General features: G+C 41.1%; 1 protein-coding gene across 4 annotated transcripts; it reads left to right on the top strand.

The window, feature by feature from the left end:
• The first annotated feature begins 581 nt into the window (after positions 1–581).
• On the top strand, positions 582–13,808 carry LOC108271994 (cullin-2). 4 transcript variants are annotated; one of them, XM_053683810.1, is made up of 9 exons: positions 582–769; positions 2,928–3,066; positions 4,827–4,929; positions 5,055–5,149; positions 5,835–5,940; positions 7,744–7,826; positions 7,997–8,093; positions 8,337–8,447; positions 13,653–13,808. In XM_053683810.1, the coding sequence occupies exons 2-9, from the start codon at positions 2,948–2,950 to the stop codon at positions 13,782–13,784; spliced, it is 846 nt and encodes a 281-aa protein (XP_053539785.1). In that variant the 5' UTR covers positions 582–769; positions 2,928–2,947; the 3' UTR covers positions 13,785–13,808. The 4 variants fall into 4 exon arrangements, with proteins under 4 accessions (XP_053539785.1, XP_053539789.1, XP_053539790.1 ...); XM_053683814.1 differs by having other exon boundaries at positions 680–769; positions 2,925–3,066; XM_053683815.1 differs by having other exon boundaries at positions 709–777; positions 2,925–3,066.
• Positions 13,809–20,383: the final 6,575 nt, after the last annotated feature.

Raw genomic sequence — 20,383 nt, 5'->3', positions numbered from 1 at the left:
TCTCTCTCTCTCTCTCTCTCTCTCTATATATATATATATATATATATATATATATATATATACATACATATATATATATATATACATATATATATATATATATATATATACACACATATATATATATACATATATATATATATACACACATATATATATATATACACACATATATATATATATATATATACACATATATATATATATATATATATATATATATATATATATATATATATATATATATATATATATATATATATATATATATATATATATATATATATATATACCCATCGGTATATATCTTAGTTTTGGAACTGTGATCTAAGAATCACCAATATTTCTGCCATCGCAGAGGCGAAGTTCCTGGAACTTTTTATAAGAAATCGCTCCATGTAATACTTCTCTCAATGTAATACGCGCATTTCTTATATCATTGACTCCCTTCCATACAGACAGCAACACACAATGACTTCATAAAATTCTAATTCTAAATCATTGACTCCCTTCCATAGAGACAGCAATACACAATGACTTCATAAAATTCTAATTCTAATTCTAAATTCTTGATGATTCGTACCAGTCAAGGTCTTTCGCTCTGCACAACAAAGGCAAACCGTCTTTGCATCAACACAGACTTCAGGGTGAAACTTTTCCACGAGCGTCCTCCGGTTTGCTTGTTGTCCAGGAATACTCGCGCAGCCCAGCCAGGAGACGCCCAATTGTCGTGGAAATTAGACAACACTCGTAGACTCGTCCTCTGAAGGTAAAAAGGTTTGTTACAGAAAGATGGTTAATACAGGATAGAATTAAACAGGATAAAATAATGAGAGCGCTCTGAAGCCTTTGTACTAAACCACTACTATATATATGAAACGCAGAGCATGACATAATTCTGTGTACCGATAAGAAGCAGTTTGAGGCAGTTCAAACAGGCTTTGTTTTAGGATTTTGGAAGATGTTTAGATGAACCTTGAACAGAAGAACATGTTTGTGTCTCTGTAAGCAGATAAACATTCTGTACTGATCTCAGTGACATGACATGGCCTTCTTAGGCGTTATCCTCTGATGAGAATGAAATAGAACAAGAACAACAATCTTATTATGTAAAAATGAATAATTTCCCTCACACTACTTTTTTAAAATTCAGTCTATAGCCTTTCGAAAACCTTACATGTGATGATATATGTGATTTAATGTTGTATATTATTTCTCTTTTTATCTCTGAAACCCCTCTAAAAGGGAGCTGGTTCCAGGCGCTCGGCTGGATGTAGCTAAAAGCTCGGCTAAGTTGTGTAGTTACTCAGCAACACGGCTCCGAGTCCACGGGCTGGACTGAAGCAGCAGAGTGCGGGCCTTGAACTTTATTTTCAAGAAACATTCAAAGTGCTCTGCTTGCTATGTTAAGTCGATCATTTTCAAACCAAAACTGAACGGCAGAACCGTTAAAGCTAAGCCGTGTAGCTAACTAGCCGGGCCTGTGTTCGCTAGTTGAGTTGTAGCGTAGCGTAATGTAAATATGTGCCTGGTGTCGTAAACAGTCACAAAATAATTTTCACCACTGATGATTATAATAATAACTCTCTCATTACTGTATATTTGTGCCTGGTGCAAGCGTTAACACACTTTGCTTTGAGCTGTATTTCACTTCAGTCAGGTTTTCTGATAAATCCTTATCCTTTACATGCATCAGAAAATAACATTTCACAGCTCTCAAGACCAATATCATGGACTATACATGGTCTAAATACAGCAACACGTGTAGTTTTGGAGATATTTGCTTTTCATTTTATAGCTCAATTACAGGAAAATGATTAACGTTTTTACGTGATTCATCATGTACTAGTCTTGTTTTCGTCCAATTTAATGCTCTCTAGAGCTGAATGTTCCACCTCCCCTACTCTGCCCTGCCCCCGGAGGGAGGGGCTTGATCTACAGTATCCGCTCCTTCACAGCAAACATGGTTCAGCCGTGCATCTTCACACATGGGCTGTGTCCGAAATCACATACTGTGACAGTACGTACTAGTCAGTGTGTGTGTGTGTGTGTGTGTGTGTGTGTGTGTGTGTGTGTGTGTGTGTGTGTGTGTGTGTGTTATGACTACAATTCTGGACACACTACATCCACCATGTTAGCATTGTCATGTGACCTTTGACATCATCATAAACACAAAAATCTTAAACAAGTTAACAGTTTATTCGGGTTTTGTTAAACAAGTCCTGTTTAAAAAGAGCCGACGCTGTCTTCTGCGTTTATTCATTTATTTATTTTTCTGAGCTCATCTGCACCAGTCCCGTTGCATTATGGGATTGTTTGACTCGTGTAGTGTGCATCGGTTGCATACTGCAAAATCTCGCCGGGAAGCTCTCCGTCACCATCTGTGCCACTGACATTCGACCTCACGCGTGTACGGCGACTCCAAAATCACACGGTGTCTTCGTTTCCAGTTTCTCGTTTAATTAAATCGGTGAGGCGGTGAGGAATCCTCCTCCTCGGACATAAATAAAGCCTCTCGTTAACATCTTCTCTCTTCTCCATATTTAAAGAGTTGGCGGTGATGTGTGGCGTTTACGTATCGTGTGTAAATCACGCTGTCATTCTGACTTCCTGTTTCAAAAGGAAATACACCAACACAGGGAATCAAATCACCGCTCTCCTGCCATTTCATGGGAACTTTAAACTGAGTGGCATCGTGTTTAGTCTCTATTTAGATGTTTTAATCTTTGATATCTCCATGGTAATAATGTCCCCAGTTCTGGAAACTCACTCCGTGTCCTTCACCGTGTGATCATTCGTCATGTAGTTAGTGGTTGTTTTGTAAGAAATTATCACCACCACTCCCGAAGTTAGTGTTTGTATCGCCGTTGTATATTGGATGATCGATGGTTTGCATTTTATGACCTCTTCCTTTGCTGTTCCAGCAGTTTGCAGTGGGAGCTGCACGATGTCCTTAAAGCCACGGGTGGTGGATTTTGATGAGACCTGGAACAAGCTGCTCACCACCATCAAGGCGGTGGTGATGCTGGATTACGTAGAGAGAGCTACGTGGAATGACCGCTTCTCGTATCCTTTCACAGAGGAGCTTGGGGACAGGCTACGCTCGGTTTGGTGTGATAAATGCTTTAGGAGCTTAGAGACTCAGTCTACTTTACAAAGTTTACTTTTTTATCTCTACCGACAGAATAATTTTGGCATGTTTCCCTTGTGCTGATAATTGAAGACTAATGGCAGTTTATTAAGTTACAAGTACACTACCGGTCAAAAGTTTGTGGACACTTGACTAAAATGTTTCTCGTGATGTTAAAAGCCTTTTGATATGAAGGTGTATGATTAAATGTTTTAAATCAGTGTTGTAGACAAAAATATAATTGTGCCGACATATTCATTTCTTTCATTAGAAAACTAACATTTTATTTACTTTTTTTTTTTTTTTTTTTAAATGGACGACTCGGAGTAAAATATTCTGAAAAGCACCCGATAAGTGTCCAGCATAGGTGTGAACTCCTTTAATACGGTTTAAAAAATATTAATATCTCAGGGAAATTCCTCAAGAAATGGGTCGAGAAAATGCTGAGAATACATTTCTGGAAATTCTAGACAAAAAGGGCATCTATTTTGAAGATGCTAAAATACTAAATTATTTTGATTTATTTTGTATTTTTTTATCACAACATAATTCCCATAGTTCCATTTGTGTTACTCCAGAGTTTTGATGACTTTATTATTATTATAAAATGTGGAAAAAATAAATAAATAAAGAATGAGTGTGTCTAAACTTTTGACCGGTAGTGTATGTAGCGCAAACTTAAAAATACAACCATTACAGTTAGTATAAGTTTCAAATGTACATTTAAACACGAAAGCAATACATTCATTCATTCATTCATACATTCATTCATTCATCCATCTGGGAAACCCACACACACCTGGAAGTAACTTTCCACAAAACTCCACACACACAGTAACCCGAGCTCAGGATCGAACGCGGAGGCAGCAGCACTACCTGCCATGCCGATTGGCTGCCCAGGAAGAACACAGTCAAAAATCATTCCAGTTACTTACCCAGTGTTATGGTACCGCCGGCAGATGGTGCTGTGGCGACAGCGTGCACGAGCAGCTTGAGAACGCGCACGTGCACATGATTGAGGGGCGCATGGACAGTAAAGCTGGGTGACGTGTCGCCAGCTGTCGGCAATCAAGAGACTGTTTACTTAAACCCCTCGCGTTGCTGCGCACATCGCGCGGCATTAAAGCATTAAAGTGTGAAAGTGTTGAAATAAATTCCCGTCCCGTCCCGTCAAGCCAAGCCAAGCCAAGCCAAGCCAAGCCAAGTAACGTAAAGCCAAGTAACGTAAAGCCAAGTAACGTAAAGCCAAGTAACGTAAAGCCAAGTAACGTAAAGCCAAGTAACGTAAAGCCAAGTAACGTAAAGCCAAGTAACGTAAAGCCAAGTAACGTAAAGAGGAGTTTGGAATAACAGAGAAGACGACGGAATGTATAATGGTGCCAGGTTGTGATGTTGCCATGCTCTGTATATTGTATATATCCGAATATTGTGGCGTTTGTTGATTTTGCGTGAAATCCTGGAGGGACTGGTAAGTGGAACGGGAAAACATCAGAATTGTCTGTGGTTATTACACCGATGTGGTAGCCAGAGCATAGAAAAGCTTGGAGTGGTTCTTTAACTCTTATTCTGAACACACATGTAAAGCGAGTTAATTTCACGCTGGGGGATTTTACTGCACGGTTAAAGATCTTAATCCTACCAAATGTTCTAGATTCTGACTGTGATCCTGTAAAGTTTCTTTAACCGCAGGTCTCAGTGATATTTACGCGTTGTGTGTCGCATACCCAGAACCCCTGGGTGAACGGCTATACACGGAGACTAAAGTGTTTCTGGAAAGTCATGTCCGTCAACTATATAAGGTAAGGACTAACGTTAGACTTCATCACGTGTGCCTGTAGTAATAACGTTTATCTCCTGCTCGTTTACTCATCATTTACTTGTCACTACTCCACCACCGACGCGACGGCCTTGTCTGTGTTTGCAGAAAGTGCTGGAGTCTGAGGAGAAAGTGCTGCTGATGTATCATAGATACTGGGAGGAGTACAGTAAGGGTGCTGACTACATGGACTGCTTATATCGGTGCGTAGAGAGAAAGCTTTTCTTTTCTAGAGCATAGCTTACTGTAAACCGAAGCGTTACAGATGTACAGTTCGCTTCATTTGTAACGTCTTTACGTTTAATTAAAGGCTTAACACTGGGTCGTTTTATTGGTTGAGTAGTTGCCATGGAAACATAGGCTTCTTTCCTTCAGTCTTCCAGCGATTTCTGTTGTTGGTAGAAAACATTGTTTCTACTCGGATAATCGCTCGGACCGTATCATCTACACCCGCTGCCAAATAGGCCACTCCAACGGGTGAAGATCCTCCTGCTTTTTCATTTTAACCTGTTCCTCATCAGGAAAATAGCCATGGTTAGCTGGCATAGCAATGAACACTTTTTAATCACTGAAAGTAAACATGAAGCAAACTTTACAGTTAAACACATTTTGGACAAGAGGGAAACTGTGTAAATGAAATTTTTGGCAAAAAGTCATATTAAGGTCACTTCACTGAGCTGTGAGTTCTGGCATTGTGACTCACACAGAGCAAAATGTCTTCTAAAAATATTGCTCATCAGTGGCTCATACTTTCTCTGGAATTGTTATCTTCCGTCATCGCCATTTGACCCAGATGTTGTGGGATGCAGGATATTGTTGTGGGATGCTGTTTGTGTTCGTTTGCTGCTGTTCATGTAGTGATTTTTTTTTTTTCTTTTTTCCCATTAGGTACCTCAACACACAGTTTATAAAGGAGAACAAACTGACCGTGGCAGGTCTGCAGTACGGCTACGGAGGAGTCGATATGAATGAACCACTGATGGAGATCGGAGAGGTACAGAAACACTCACTCTCCCAAAGACAAACTACTGTGCTCTGGTAAAGCTGTTACGTTCGACTCGTTTGAAGAATGCAGAAGTGACGTAGAGTTCCAGATTACACGTTGTTCGGTTGTCCAGATTACACAAACGACTCGATTCGGTTGTTTCAGGAATTTAGACTTGGCATAGACACAACAAGGTCACGTGTCTGGTATCTGGGTTCGATTTTTAACCGCGTTTGTTTGTGTTTTGTTCGATTTCTGAAATCTGATTGCTATATTATGCATACCATGCAAATCAGCTCTTAACATTTGACAATCATCTTCCTGTCTTGTTCCTTGTTTTTCTAATCTGTGCAAAAAATGATTGCGCCGTTGGAAATCCCAGATTTGCTCGTTTATTTATTTATTTATTTATTATTTCCTAAGAGGAAGGTGTTCACTTCAGCCATGATTAAAAGCACACACCTACGGTTTAAATAAAGCACTACGCCTGGTGGCAGATGTATTTTTATTTGCAGCCTACAAATCAAGAAGGAAATGATAGTAGGTGGGAGCAGATTGTGGAAACGTACATGTTTAATTTTTATATATCCAAATAAATACACTCATCAAACACTTTATTAGGAACAGCTCCTCGTTCATGCAATTATCTAATCAGCCAATCATGTGGCAGCAGTGCACTACATAAAATCGTGCAGATACGGGTGGGCAGCCTCAGGTAATTTTAACTCAGTTAACCACTCTGTACAATTGTGGTGAGCGGAAAAGCATCTCAGGACGAACAACACGTCGAACCTTGAGGTGGATGAGCTACAACAGCAGAAGACCATGTGGGGTTCCACTTCTGTCAGCAAAGAACAGAAAGCTGAGGATGCAGTGAGCACAGGCTCAGCAAAACCGGACACGTGAAGACTAGAAAAACATAGCCTGGTCTGATGAATCCTGATTTCTGCTGAGGCACACAGATGGTAGAGTCAGAATTTGGCACCAACATCATGAATCCATGGACCCAACCTGCCTTGTGTCAACAGTCCAGGCTGGTGGAGATGGTGTGGGGAATGATTTCTTAGCACACTTTGGACCCGTTAATACCAATCAATCAATGCTTTAATGCCACAGTGTAGTTGAGTATTGTTGCTGATCATGTGCATTCCTTCATGGCCACAGTTTACCCATCTTCTAATGGCTACTTCCGGCATGATAATGCACCATGTCACAAAGCAAAAGTCGTTTCAAACTAGTTTCCTGAACATGACAATGAGTGACCGGATGTGACTCCAGTAGGGATGTTGTAGAACGGGAGATTCGCAGTGTGCTCCTGCGAAATCTGCAGGAATTGTTATGTAATCATGTCAACATGGTCCAGAATCTCAAAGGAATGTTTCCAAGGTCTTGTGGAATCCAATGCCATGAAGAATTGAAGCTGTTTTGACAGCAAAGTGAGGCCCGACCCAGTCTGAGCCCGACCCTGTAGTGTTCCTATTAAAGTGTTCATTGACTGTATATACATGCTTTATGCCTTATACATGCTGTTAGGAGGAATAGATAATAATCAACCTTGGAAACGCCTCTCACACCACCCTGTTGATTATTTTCCTAAAACAGCACATCTCCCAAGTGTTTAATTTCTTGCACAAGTATCTAAGGCATCTCGGATATCTTGCAGTGTTTTTTTAGCATCTCGAGTGCAATTATATAGACGTTTCTGAGTTTATATTTTCTATCCAGATAATCCAAATAAGGTGTAAATCCATTCTTAGACCCCAAATTATTATTTTTATTGAAAATTATGATGTTTGTGTTTGACATTTCCAGCTTGCACTTGATATGTGGAGGAAACTGATGATTGAGCCTCTTCAAGCCGTGTTGATCCGAATGCTCCTGAAAGAAATCAAAAAGTAGGTTAAAGCATCAGACAGAGTCGATATCGCCTTTTACTCCTTTTGTGTTTCATTTATGAGCTAATATTGTCCGTCTCATCTTGATGAACTGCTTCTCTATTATGCACTGATTTAGTTTCAGTCTGAGCGAGGAGTATTTTTGTAATACTGAGTTAAAATGTTCCTAGTGATCGGTGTGGGGAGAATCCGAATCAGAAAGTAATCCACGGGGTTATCAACTCCTTTGTTCATGTTGAACAATACAAGGAAAAGTTTCCTCTAAAGGTGAGTACCTGTGAAATAACGCTTCTATAGTTAGAGCATTGTGTGCTGGTGAGGTTTCATACAGGACTACATGTTTCTGTGATATTTGGATATGTTTACAGTTTATGAACTGTGCACTCACGTGCTATAAAAGACTAACGAATCTGAAATAGCTTGCTTTTACACTGTATAGCATTCCAAATAAGACAAAACTGAAAGTATCTGCACACGTGACCCACATGAGAACCATTCCCTGTGTTTTAGTTTTATCAGGAGATTTTTGAACGGCCGTTTCTGACACAAACAGGAGAGTATTACAAACAAGAAGCCTCCAACCTACAGCAGGAGTCCAACTGCTCTCAGTACATGGAAAAGGTAACACAATGACCCGTACCTTCCTGCCCAGGGATGGACAAAATACTGAGAAATTATACTTAAGTGGAAAAGTAAAAATAAAAGTGAAAGTGTCCAGCCAAAATATTTACTAAAGTGAAAGTAAAAAATTTTCCCACTTTATGTGCTCAATCATTAAAAAGTCAATGGTTTTTAATGCAAGAAATCAAATTAGTCATGTTTTTATAGCTAAAATTGTTACAAGATGGGTTTTTTTCTATAGACACTAACTTTTGCTTGAAACCATCATACTGTCTAAGTGTGCACATGTTTACCATTAGCTAGAATTGGACTTTTACAGTGGATATAAGAGGTCTAAACACTGCTGTTAAAATGGCAGGGTTTTATGATGTTAAAAAAAAAAAAATCAAACCAAGATAGAACATGTCAGAACCTTTTCTACCTTTTATTGCAGTCAAGTTGCAACCTATAAATTAAAGTGAAAAACAATACGAATCATTTTTGGGGGGGAAATGAAAAATAAAAAATGTAGAATAACCCGGTTGCATAAGTGTGCACATCCCTAAACTAATACTTACGCAAAATGATTGAATGCTGTAATAAAATGTAAAGGTGCTTCAGCTAAGTGTTAGTTTAGGGGTGTGCGCACTTATGCAACCGGGTTATTTTACATTTTTTGTTTTTCATGCGAGTTTGGCACAACTTGGCTTAGTAATATTTTGCCATTCTTCCTTGCAAAAGAATTCTAACACAGTCAAATTGGTTGGGTATTTCCTGTGTACAGCTCTCTTCAGCTCCCCGCACAGATTTTCAGTTGGATTTAGATCTGGACTTTGGTTGGGCCATTCCCAAACCTTGATCTTGTTTTGGTGAAGCCTCATTATTTGTTGATCTGGAGGTTTGCTTTGGGTCGTTGTCATGCTGAAAGGTGAAATTCCTCTTCATTTTAAGTGTTTTACCAGAAGCCTTAAGGTTTTGAGCCAATACTGACTGGTATTTAGAGCTGTTCATTATTCCCTCCACCCTGCTTAAAGCACCAGTTCCAGCTGGAGAAATGCAGCTTCAGAGCGTGATGCAGCCACCACCATGCTTTGCCGTGAGGATGGTGTTCTATTTGCTTCTGATGGTGATGTGCTGTGTTTTTCGTTTTGCGCCAAACATATCTTTTGGTATTATGGCCAAAAAGTTCAACTTTGGCCTCATCAGACCACAACATGTAGGGAGCAACCAGGACTTGCCAGAAATTGCTGCAGTTCTTTTAATGTTGCTGTAGGCCTCTTGGCAGCCTCCCTGATGAGTTTTCTCCTGGTCTTCTCATCAGTTTTAGAGGGACTTCCTGTTCTTAGTAAAGCCACTGTTGTGCCACGTTTACTTCACTTGTTGGTTATTGTCTTTACAATGTTGTGTGGTACATTTACATTTATGGCATTTGGCAAACGCTCTTATCCAGAGTGACTTACAGAAGTGCTTTGAAGTCTCTATCAATAATTACATCCTGATACTGATTCACTAGATCAGGACTAAGAATACTATCAGCCTAAAAATTCTGTTGGGGAGGTAATATAGCAAGAGAAGCACATGTAACCCAGGGGTAAAACTTGGATATAAATAGATTAAATAAATAAATAAATAAGTCCCGAGTGACTATTAGTATGATCCAAAATGAAGTCAGGGTGGTGTTAGGACATCAGCCTGTAGGAGTGAGAGTTGCTACATTCCAGCCAATGGGATGGCTGAGCCCGCCTCTCACCTAGTGAGGGAGATAGGAAGAGACTCGGTAGTAACTGAGGCATCGTAGCGGTATGTTGATGCTGCTGTTACGGGTGTAAGTTACCAACAGTGTAGAGTGCCATAAAAGAGTTTAAGTTGGAAGGCATTCTAGAGTAATGTGCCGTTCTCTTGCATTGGTCAAGTTTTAATGTTGAGTTCAGATGTTGATTGACCGTGGATACGGTGGAGTCCGATCCGTCTGCGAAGATTCTGGATAACCTCAGAGAAACTGTTCCAGTAATGGTTGGCTAGCCAACCCAACTTGACCTAGAACCTGATTGTAGCTAGGAGGTTGCAATTTCAGCACACTGCATCTGAGAGCTTTGATTTATTTTTTCCTTGGCTCAAGGGATCAGGTAGAACTGTGTGCACATTGACACTTGTCCTCCTCCAAAGGAAACACTCAGACTGCACTGACTTGGTACTCGGTAAACCGAGGGACTGTGAACTCTGTTTGAAACACTTTGTTTGAAAGATGTTGTGTTAGCTCAATAATTGTGTAGTGTACATATACTTGATAATTGTTTAGTTTAAGTTTGTGATTCTAATTTGTTATTTATTTTATTTCCTTACTGCTATATTTGTTCCTTTTGGTTATTTTATACAATGTATGAAGTTAACTTAATTTGTGTGTCTGGCATATTACTTCACTGTCGTCATCCAACTTGTGGCTCCAGCGAGTGAATCTATAGTATTTTGATCTGCCCAATTCTGGCCCAATTCATCACTCGCTGTAATACCCCAATAAGTGACCTGCCCTCGACGAGCGGGTTACACACATCTAGGGAGGAGTTCATTCCACCACCTAGGTGTCATAACAGAGAAGAGTTTTGATGCATGCCTTCCTTGTACCCTGAGAGATGGTAGGACCTGTTGAGCAGTGCTACGATCAGAGGAAGCATGGTGCAGTGCAGGGTGTGATAAGTGTTTTAAGGTAGGTGGGTGCTGGTCCATTTTCGGTTTTGTAGGCAATAATCAAATCTTTAAATCTTATGCGGGCAGCTACAGGAAGCCGGTACAGTGAGCGTAGGTAGCAATGAGGTGGTGTGGAAGAACTTAGGAAGGTTGAAAACAAGACGTGCAGCTGCATTCTGGATCATTTGCGGAGGTGCAGTAGTCCAGTCTCGGAATGACAAGGGACTGAACAAGCACCTGAGTGGCCTGTGGTGTATAGAAATGGGTTAGACGAATCCTTCTGATGTTGTAAAGGAGAAATCGATACGAGCGTGTCAAATTAGCAGTGTGAGAGGAAAAGGACAGTTGATTGACCGTGGTTACCACAGGGTTGTGCGCAGTGACCAAAGGTGAGATCTGAGAGTTGTCCAGAGAGATCACAAGATAACGGTATGGGAAGGAATCACCTGGGATGAACAGCAGTTCAGTTTAGCTGGGATTACGTTTCAGATGATGAGCTCCCATCCACAATGAGATGTCTGCCAGATATGCTAAACATGAGTGTCCGAGGGAGGGGAAGGAGAGTGGAGTTGAGTGTCATCTGCATAGGAGTGGAATAAAAACCCATGTGATTTGTATGACCTCACCAAGAGATTGGATGGTATATCCACCGCCTTGAAATTATGTTTCAACAATGAAATCCCATACCTGCTTTGTAAGCTCATTGCAGCCCAAGGCGTTTCCATTTGGATGGTACAAAGATGATGTCAGGAAAATCCTACAGGAACAGTTGTACTTTATTTGGGGGTAATCAATCAATCACATTAATTAATGGCAGGTGTATTCTGAACACTGCCACTTTCCCAATTCTAAAAGGTTGTGCACACTTATGCAAGCTGGGTATTGGAAGTTTTTTGTTTTTCTTTTTCCCCATAAAAGATTTCTGTTTGTTTTTGTCACTTGATTTCACAATAAAGGTGAAAAGGGTTCTGCTATGGTTTAACTTGGTTTCATTTTTTTCCATCACTAAAACCTGCCGTTTTTACAGAGGTGTGTAAGCTTTTTATATCCATTTTAGTCAATGCTAGTCTAACCTGGCATTAGCAATGTAAACACCTAGCTTTAGTCAAAATAACAGCCAGTTAGCATTAGCCAGTTGACAAAGTTTCACACGCTCAACATGCTTTTTCAAATCAGGTAGAGCCAAAAGGAGAAGCCTGGTTTTATACGAGACTTTGTGAACTCTGGCACTTTGAAACATTTTACTGAAGTAGGACCAGGTGCTCTCATCTTCAAGTTTTTCTTTTTGGAAATGTAACTGAGAATACAAGTATTAAATTTTAATATTACTCAAGTACACCAAAATAATACTTAAGTGTAGTAATGAAGTATTGTCCACCTCTCACTTTGTTTGCCATGTTTTGTTTTTAACTGTTAAAGATAGATCCTAGTTTATGCTCTTGTTGTTTTTTTGCATTGTTTTCACAGTTTTTGCTCTTGCGAAGTACAATAATAATGCCACCCCAATTCGAAAAAAGTTGGAACAGTATGGAAAATGCAAAAAAAAAAAAAAAAACAAGTCATTTGAAAATTCAATTCACCCTGTACTATATAAAAAAAAAGCCTTGAAAAGGTTTACCAAAGTATTCCCGAGCCCATGTCAGGATATCCATTACAGATTCATGATGGTTTTTAAGACCGTGATGTCTGACAGATCACGTGCATTCAGAAGTGGTTTTCGGCCTTGCCCATTACGCATTGAGATTTGACAGGATTCCTTGAATCTTTTCATTATATTGTGTACTGTAGAAGGCAAAATCCTACTGATTTGTTGTTCTCAAAGTGTTGATTTTTCGCGCATGCATCTGTTGGCAGATTGGCGAGCCTCGACCCGTCCTTGTTCTTGAAGGACAAGGCCTTTTTTGGAGGCTCCTTATATACTATGATTAGACGATTGCCTCACCTGTTTCACATCACCGCCTTATTTCAACTTGTCACATCGCTATTAGTCCTAAAGTGCCCCTGTCCCAACTTTTTTGGAAGGTGTCGCGTGCATCAAATTCAAAATAAACTTCAAACAAAACTATGCAGTTGACTAGGTAAAACGTCAAATATTTTGTCTTTATGAGTTTTGTTTAAATACAAGTCAAAGTACATTTACAAATCACTCCTCTTTTGTTTTTATTAGCATTTTCCATACTGTTCCAACTTTTTCAGAATTGGGGTTGTATTAATCAGCATTTCCACTAGCATCTCTTTCAATCATAACGTCACAAGACACGATGTAGGAGCTGTGGATTGTTCACCAAGGCATGTGCTAAATGTGTAGTGGCCTGGGAAAACCCTGGGGGTTACACTTGTGTTTTAGTGAATATTGTTATTAGACTTAGTCATTATAATGAGGAAGCCTCTAGTTTCTTTTTTTACTCAAGCCTTACAAGCTTTATTGGAAATTTCAGCAAGGTTGATTGTTTGCCGCTCAAGACGCTGCTTGATTGATGTACTAAATTATTTATAATCCTGTCTGTTTAATTGTTCTTGTGTGTGTATTTTTGCCTAAAGGTTTTGGAGCGTTTGAAAGACGAAGAGGTGCGATGTCGGAAGTACCTGCACCCAAGCTCCTATGCCAAAGTGATCCACGAATGCCAGCAGAGGATGGAGACCCAGTCTAGGTCGGGCTGCAACATACAATAAAATAAAAAAAGAAAAATGTTGGCGAGACAAAGATTGCGTTTGCTTTGTTTTTATTCTCCAGACGGAGCACTTTTTTATATACAGTGGCAAGAAAAAGTATGTGAACTGTTAGGATTAAAGCAAATAACAGCTTTATCTTCACCTTTCCTCCGTCAGCCTTCAGCCGTTCTTTGTTGACTTCTGATTTATTTGTAGAAGGACAGAGGTTTATATAGGTACAAATAGCTGTGCATAGGCGTTGTGCAGTGTGGAAATAATATGGCCGTTAAACTGTCTGGCCACGTATGTGAAAAACATCTTGGGCAATACGAGAAAGTACAACAGGTTTTGATCATATATGTTCGCTAGCAGAAAATATGAAGTTCATATGATGACATGTTTTACTGGCACATACACAACAGTCGGGTCTTGAAAGTTCATGAGACAGAAATTAAACTATAACCTAAACATACTTATACATATCTAAGGGAATAGAGAATAGAGTTTCCAACATGAACCTTTTGGAATTTCATGGTTTTCTGAATAAATTTGTCATAAAATGTGATCTGATCTTCATCTAAGTCAAGGGTATTGACAAATATAATGTGTTTAAAATAACACAAAAAAAATTCGGATCCCTCATGTCTTTATTGAACACACTCATTCAACATTCAAAATGGCAGTGGAAAAACTAAGTGAACCCTTACAATTAATAACTGGTTGACCCCACCCTGAAGCCATTTTGTTGGGGACTTGGTCTGGTGTTTTGGGTCGTTGTCCTTTCGCATCACCCAACTTCGACACAGTTTCAGCTGACATACAGACATTCTCACATTATCCTGAAGAATTGTCTGATATACTTGGGAGTTCATCTTCCCCTCAATGATTGCAAGCTGGCCAGGCCCTGATACAGCAAAGCAGGCCCAAATCATGATGTTTCCTCCACCATACTGTACGGTTGGGATGATGTTTTCATGATGATATGCTGTGCCCTTTCTACACCAGATGTAGTGCTGTGTGGTTTTTCCGAATAGTTCAATATTAGTTTCATCAGTCCATCAAAACATTTTGCCAATACTGCTGTGGAGTGTCAATGTGCTCTTTTGCAAACTTCAGGCATGCAGAAATGTTCTTTTTAGTAAGCAGTGGCTTCCTTCGTGGTGTCCTACCATAGATACCCTGCTTGTTCAATATTTTACGTATTGTACACTCATGAACAGAGATAGCCAGTTCCAATGATGCCTTCAAATCTTCAGCTGTCATTCGGGGTTGTTTCTTTACCTCATTGATGAGTCTTCCTTGTGCTCTTGGTGTCATTTTGACTGGGCGCCCAGTCAAAATGAGAGTAGAGTAGAGTAGCAACAGTCCCAAAGTGTCTCCATTTGTAAAATGTTTGCCAAACTGTAGACTGGTGAATTTCTAAAGTCTTTGAAATCACTTTGTAACCCTTGCCAGCATTATGTAAATCAACAATTCTTGTTCGTAGATCCTCTGAAAGCTTTTTTTGGTGAGGCATGGCTCACATAAGCATGTCTTCCTTGTGCAGAGCAAACTCCAAAAGTTTGAGGGGTTTTATCAGTCAAAGTAGCTGTAGTCCACACCTCCAAACTCATTTTCTTAACAAGACTCCAATTAGCTTTTTTGAGGTCATTAACTCAAGGGTTCACATACTTTTTCCACAAGCACTATGAGTTTTTTTGGTTGTTCTCATTAAAGACATGAGGGATCAGAATTTTTTTGTGTTATTATATTAGACACATTATATTTGTCAATACCCTTGACTTAGATGAAGATCAGATCACATTTTTGACAAATTTATTCAGAAAACCATGAAATTCCAAAAGGTTCACATACTTTTTCTTGCCACTGTATACAGTGGTTTCACTCTTCAGAAGCCGGCCAGGCCAAAATAATAAACAAAAATTCCCTCTAACTTTATCAAAAGAAAACTGACTAAACTACAAGAAAAGAAAACAAAAATACACCATCTTCCCTCACTCCCTAGCTAACCCAAAACCAGGAGAAAAGAAGAATTAACACAAATGGTGCCGACTTTCTACAAACCACTCTTAACCGTGCACTATTTACAGAGGTGACTATTAGTGTGTTAATTAACAAAATTTTATATATATATATATATATATATATATATATATATATATATATATATATATACACAAGAATATAAAATTTTATATATATATATATATATACACAAGTGTATCACACGAATCCTAAAGGGGCAGAGCATAAACAAAGTCAGATCAGGCATAGGGTCATACACAGGCGAAATAGTTATACACAGGCGAAATGACTGACGAGGCTTAAGTACACTTCCGGAAACGTGCAGGCAACCAATTCTGTCACACAAGGCCGGAGCGGGCATGGACAAGACGTGATCATCCACTAGCAAGCCGGAACGTGACACATGCAGTGGGCGGGGCCTAGAAAAGGGGGAGGGGACAAAATAAATCCATCCCACCACAGACAGACACACAAATGGCACATAGAGCAAACAGAAATAGATTGGATAACGTAACAGGTGGTCTGTACTGTACTATTTGGACTGGAGCTTCACAGCAGTGGTCTGGCACCACAAAACTGCCATCTGGATTGTTGAGGTTGATCCCATTGTTGTTGTAATGCTGGCTTTTGTATAGTGGTGGCAGTAGCAGTTGTGCAAAGGCACCATTATATGTAGATTTAGCTGCTCTTGTGACTGTTTGACTTGCATTAAGAGGCTTACAGAAATTCCTGATGCATACCAGATAGGATCCTTATCCATTCTTCCATCTATCAACCCTCAACCGCTTATCCGTTATAGGATCGCGGAGGCAGCAGCTCCAGCAGGGGACCCCAAACTTCCCTTTTCCGAGCCACATTAACCAGCTGTGACTGGGGGATCCCGAGGCGTTCCCAGGCCAGTGAGGAGATATAATCTCTCCACCTAGTCCTGGGTCTTCCCCGAGGTCTCCTCCCAGCTGGACATGCCTGGAACACCTCCCTACCCAGGGGCATCTTTACCAGGTGCCCGAACCACTTCAACTGGCTCCTTTAAATGCAAAGGAGCAATGGCTCTACTCTGAGTTCCTCTCGGATAGCCGAGCTTCTCAGCCTACCTCTAAGTGAGAAGCCAGCCACCCTCCTGAGAAAACCCATTTTGGCCGCTTGTACCCGTGATCTAGTTCTTTCGGTCACTACCCAGCCTTCATGACCATAGGTGAGGGTACGAACGAAAATTGCCCGGTAGATCGAGAGCTTTGCCTTCTGGCTCAGCTCTCTTTTTGTCACAACGGTACGGTAAAGCGATTGCAATACCACTCCCGCTGCTCCGATTCTCCGGCCAATCTCCCGCTCCAATGTTACCTCATTCGTGAACAAGACCCCGAGTTACCTGAACTCCTTCACTTGGGTCAAGTACTCATTCCCTACCCGGAGTAGGCACTCCATCGGTTTCCTGCTGAGAACCATGGCCTCAGATTTAGAGGTGCTAATCCTCATCCCAGCTGCTTCACATTCAGCTGCGAACCAATCCAGTGAGTGCTGAAGGTCACGGACCGATGATGCCATCAGGACCACATCATCTGCAAAAAGCAGCGATGAGATAATCAGGCCACCAAACCGCAACCCCTCCCCACCATGACTACGCCTCTATATCCTGTCCATGAATCTCACAAACAGGATTGGTGACAAAGCGCAGCCCTGGCGGAGACCAACCCCACCAGGAATGAGTCTGACTTTTTGCCGAGAATCCGGACACAGCTCTCGCTTTGGGCGTACAGCGATTGGATAGCCCTAAGAATGGAACCTCTCACCCCATACTCCCTCAGCACCTCCCACAGTAAACCCCTTACCCGGTCATACGCCTTCTCCAGATCTACAAAACACATGTAGATCAGATGGGTATACACCCAGGCCTCCTCCAAGATTCTTGCGAGAGTAAAGAGCTGGTCCATTGTTAGACGACCAGGACAGAATCCTCATTGTTCCTCTTCAATCCGAGGTTCGACTATTGGCCGAACCCTCCATTCCAGCACCTTGGAGTAGTGACCAAAAGTCCTTCTCCATGTCCTCTCCGAACTTCTCCCACACCCGCTACTTTGCGTCTTTCATGGCAGAGGCTGCAGCCCTTCGGGCCTGTCGGTACCTTACAACTGCCTCCGGAGTCTTCGGGATAACACATCCTGGAAGGCCTCCTTCTTCAGTTGGACGGCTTCCCAGACCAGTGGTGTCCACCACGATGTTCGAGGGTTACCGCCCATTGAGGCACCTAAGACCTTGAGATCACAGCTCTCCAGCAATGGAGGCTTTGAACATTGTCCACTCAGGTTCAATGCCCCCAACCTCCACAGGGGTGCCAGAAAAACTCCGCTGGAGGTGTGAGTTGAAGATCTCATGGACGGGGCCTCCTCCAGACATTCCCAGTTCACCCACACTACCCGTTTGGGCTTTCCAGGTCTGTCCAGAGTCTTCCCCCACCCCTTGACCCAACTCACCACCAGATGGTGATCAGTTGACAGCTCTGCCCCTCTCTTCACCCGAGTGTCCAGAATGTGGCCTCAGATCAGATGATACGATTACAAAATCGATCATCGACCTTCACCCTAGGGTGCTCTGGTACCACGTACACTTATGGGCCTCCTTATGTACGAACATGGTATTCGTTATAGATAGTCCATGACTAGCAAAGAAGTCCAACAACAAACGCCCGCTCGGGTTTAGATCAGGGAGGCCGTTCCTCCCAATCACGCCTCTCCAGGTATCTCCATCACTGCCCACGTGCACCTTGAAGACTCCCAGCAGAACTATGGAGTCCCCTAATGGTGCCCCACACAGGACTCCGTTCAAGGGTCTCCAAGAAGGCCAAGTACTCTGAACTGGTGTTCGGTGCATATGCACAGACAACAGTCAGAGTTCCCCCCCGCCACAACCCGTAGGCGTAAGGAGGCGACCCTTTCGTCCACCAGGGTAAACTCCGACATAATGGCGCTCAACCGGGGACTTGTGAGTATACACAAATACACAAATCTGCATTTGTATACAAGTGATCTGTGATTTCATGACATTTAGCAGTAAAGAGAGTTTCAATTAATAGCATACAACAGGCATCAGAAAGAAAATAAATGTCATTGGTTCATCGTGTCAGCGCAATTGTCAGTAAAATATAAAAACACCTTACATTTAAGGTCTCAGAAACATTGGAACGCTGAAAAAGAGGAGGTATCTCAATGTCCTTGAAGTGGCCTTGTCACTCTCTGGAGCACATGGCACTTCTACGTGTTGATAAGACTTGACTGAACAGCTTGCTGTTTCCTTTGGAAGCATTTGCAGTGAACAGTTTCTTACAGTCAAGTATAATGCCTTCCAAAGTAGTATACAGTAGATCTTCATATCTGCCGGGGAGTAAAGGAGCACTAAATGTGAAGGCGATTCAGGTATTTTTTTTTTTAATTGTCATGAAGAATTTCATCATCCTGTCTTGAAATTTCTGTAATGCCCAGAGCATCCCATCAGCAAAATCATTAGCGTTAGTTACATTCACATCAGCCGCAGCAGACACTGAATTACAGCTGAAATCCCCTTTGTAACCATATCCAAGTGACGAACACGGGGTCTCGCAGAAGCCTGTTGTGGGTCATGCAGTATCATGTTCTCATTAGCTTTTGGGCAACATCTATAATTATCTATAAAGGATACAATTAGTTAGCAATGAATAAATCTTTATTCAGTTTATTGTGTAGTAGAATAGAATAAGACCCTTTATTTTTCACGTATACATTACTGTATAGTCATTTTTTTCTTGTTCTCCACAAAGTCCAGCTTGTTAGGAAGCTGGGGTCAGAGCACAGGTTTAGCCATGATACAGCACCCTTATTGTGTGCTCTAGTGTAAAGCCTTCCCAGAAGAGTGGAGCTTAGTGGTTAGCACGTTCACCTCACACCTCCAGGGTTGGGGTGTTCGAATCCTGCTGCTTCCCTGTGTGTGCGGAGCTCATGTTCTTCTCCCTGTGCATGTGGGGTTTCCTCCAGATACTCCAGTTTCCTCCCCAAGTCCAAAGACATGCATGGTAGGCTGATTGGCATGTCCAAAGTGTCAGTACTGTATGAATGGGTGTGTGAATGTGCATGTGAGTGTGACCTGCGATGGATCGGCACCCCATCCAGGGTGTACCCCTCCTTGTACCCCATGCTCCCTCGGATAGGCTCCAGGTTCCCCGCGACCCTGTTGGATAAGTGGTACAGCAGATGGATGGATGGATGGATGGATGGATGGGGTCAGGTGTTCACAGACATTTGGCCATATAGTCTATTTAAAATTCAGTGAATCACATCCCAATCCACCATGGGTATAAAATAATGGAAATAAATACTGAAATATAATTAATCAAATCTGTCTTTGCTTGCTTTTTCTGAAGTGTTCGGATGTTTTAATGTATAAATTTTGAATCTGAATCTGATTCACTGTATTTGAAAAGCAGCGTAGCCACCAAGTATTGGATTTCTGATCATTTTAGAACTGAATTCATATTTAAAGCTTTGTATACAAAAACAAAACTTCATATATATATATATAAGATCTCTTGTAAATTAACTTGCAAATTATAGGGCATAATTCTCATT

The sequence above is a fragment of the Ictalurus punctatus genome, chromosome 1, assembly GCF_001660625.3.
Source record: "Ictalurus punctatus breed USDA103 chromosome 1, Coco_2.0, whole genome shotgun sequence".
Taxonomy (NCBI): domain Eukaryota; kingdom Metazoa; phylum Chordata; class Actinopteri; order Siluriformes; family Ictaluridae; genus Ictalurus; species Ictalurus punctatus.
The sequence above is the reverse complement of the archived record's forward strand: the minus strand, read 5'-3'. Positions and strand labels throughout refer to the sequence as shown.

What these genes read in the sequence shown, in the direction of transcription:
- LOC108271994 (XM_053683810.1), top strand. Translation starts at nt 2,948, where the DNA reads ATGTCCTTAAAGCCACGGGTGGTGGATTTTGATGAGACCTGGAACAAG. An exon ending in ACGTGGAATGACCGCTTCTC is followed by an intron (nt 3,067 to 4,826) that starts GTATCCTTTCAC and finishes CGCAGGTCTCAG; the next exon opens with TGATATTTACGCGTTGTGTG. An exon ending in TACATGGACTGCTTATATCG is followed by an intron (nt 5,150 to 5,834) that starts GTGCGTAGAGAG and finishes TTTTCCCATTAG; the next exon opens with GTACCTCAACACACAGTTTA.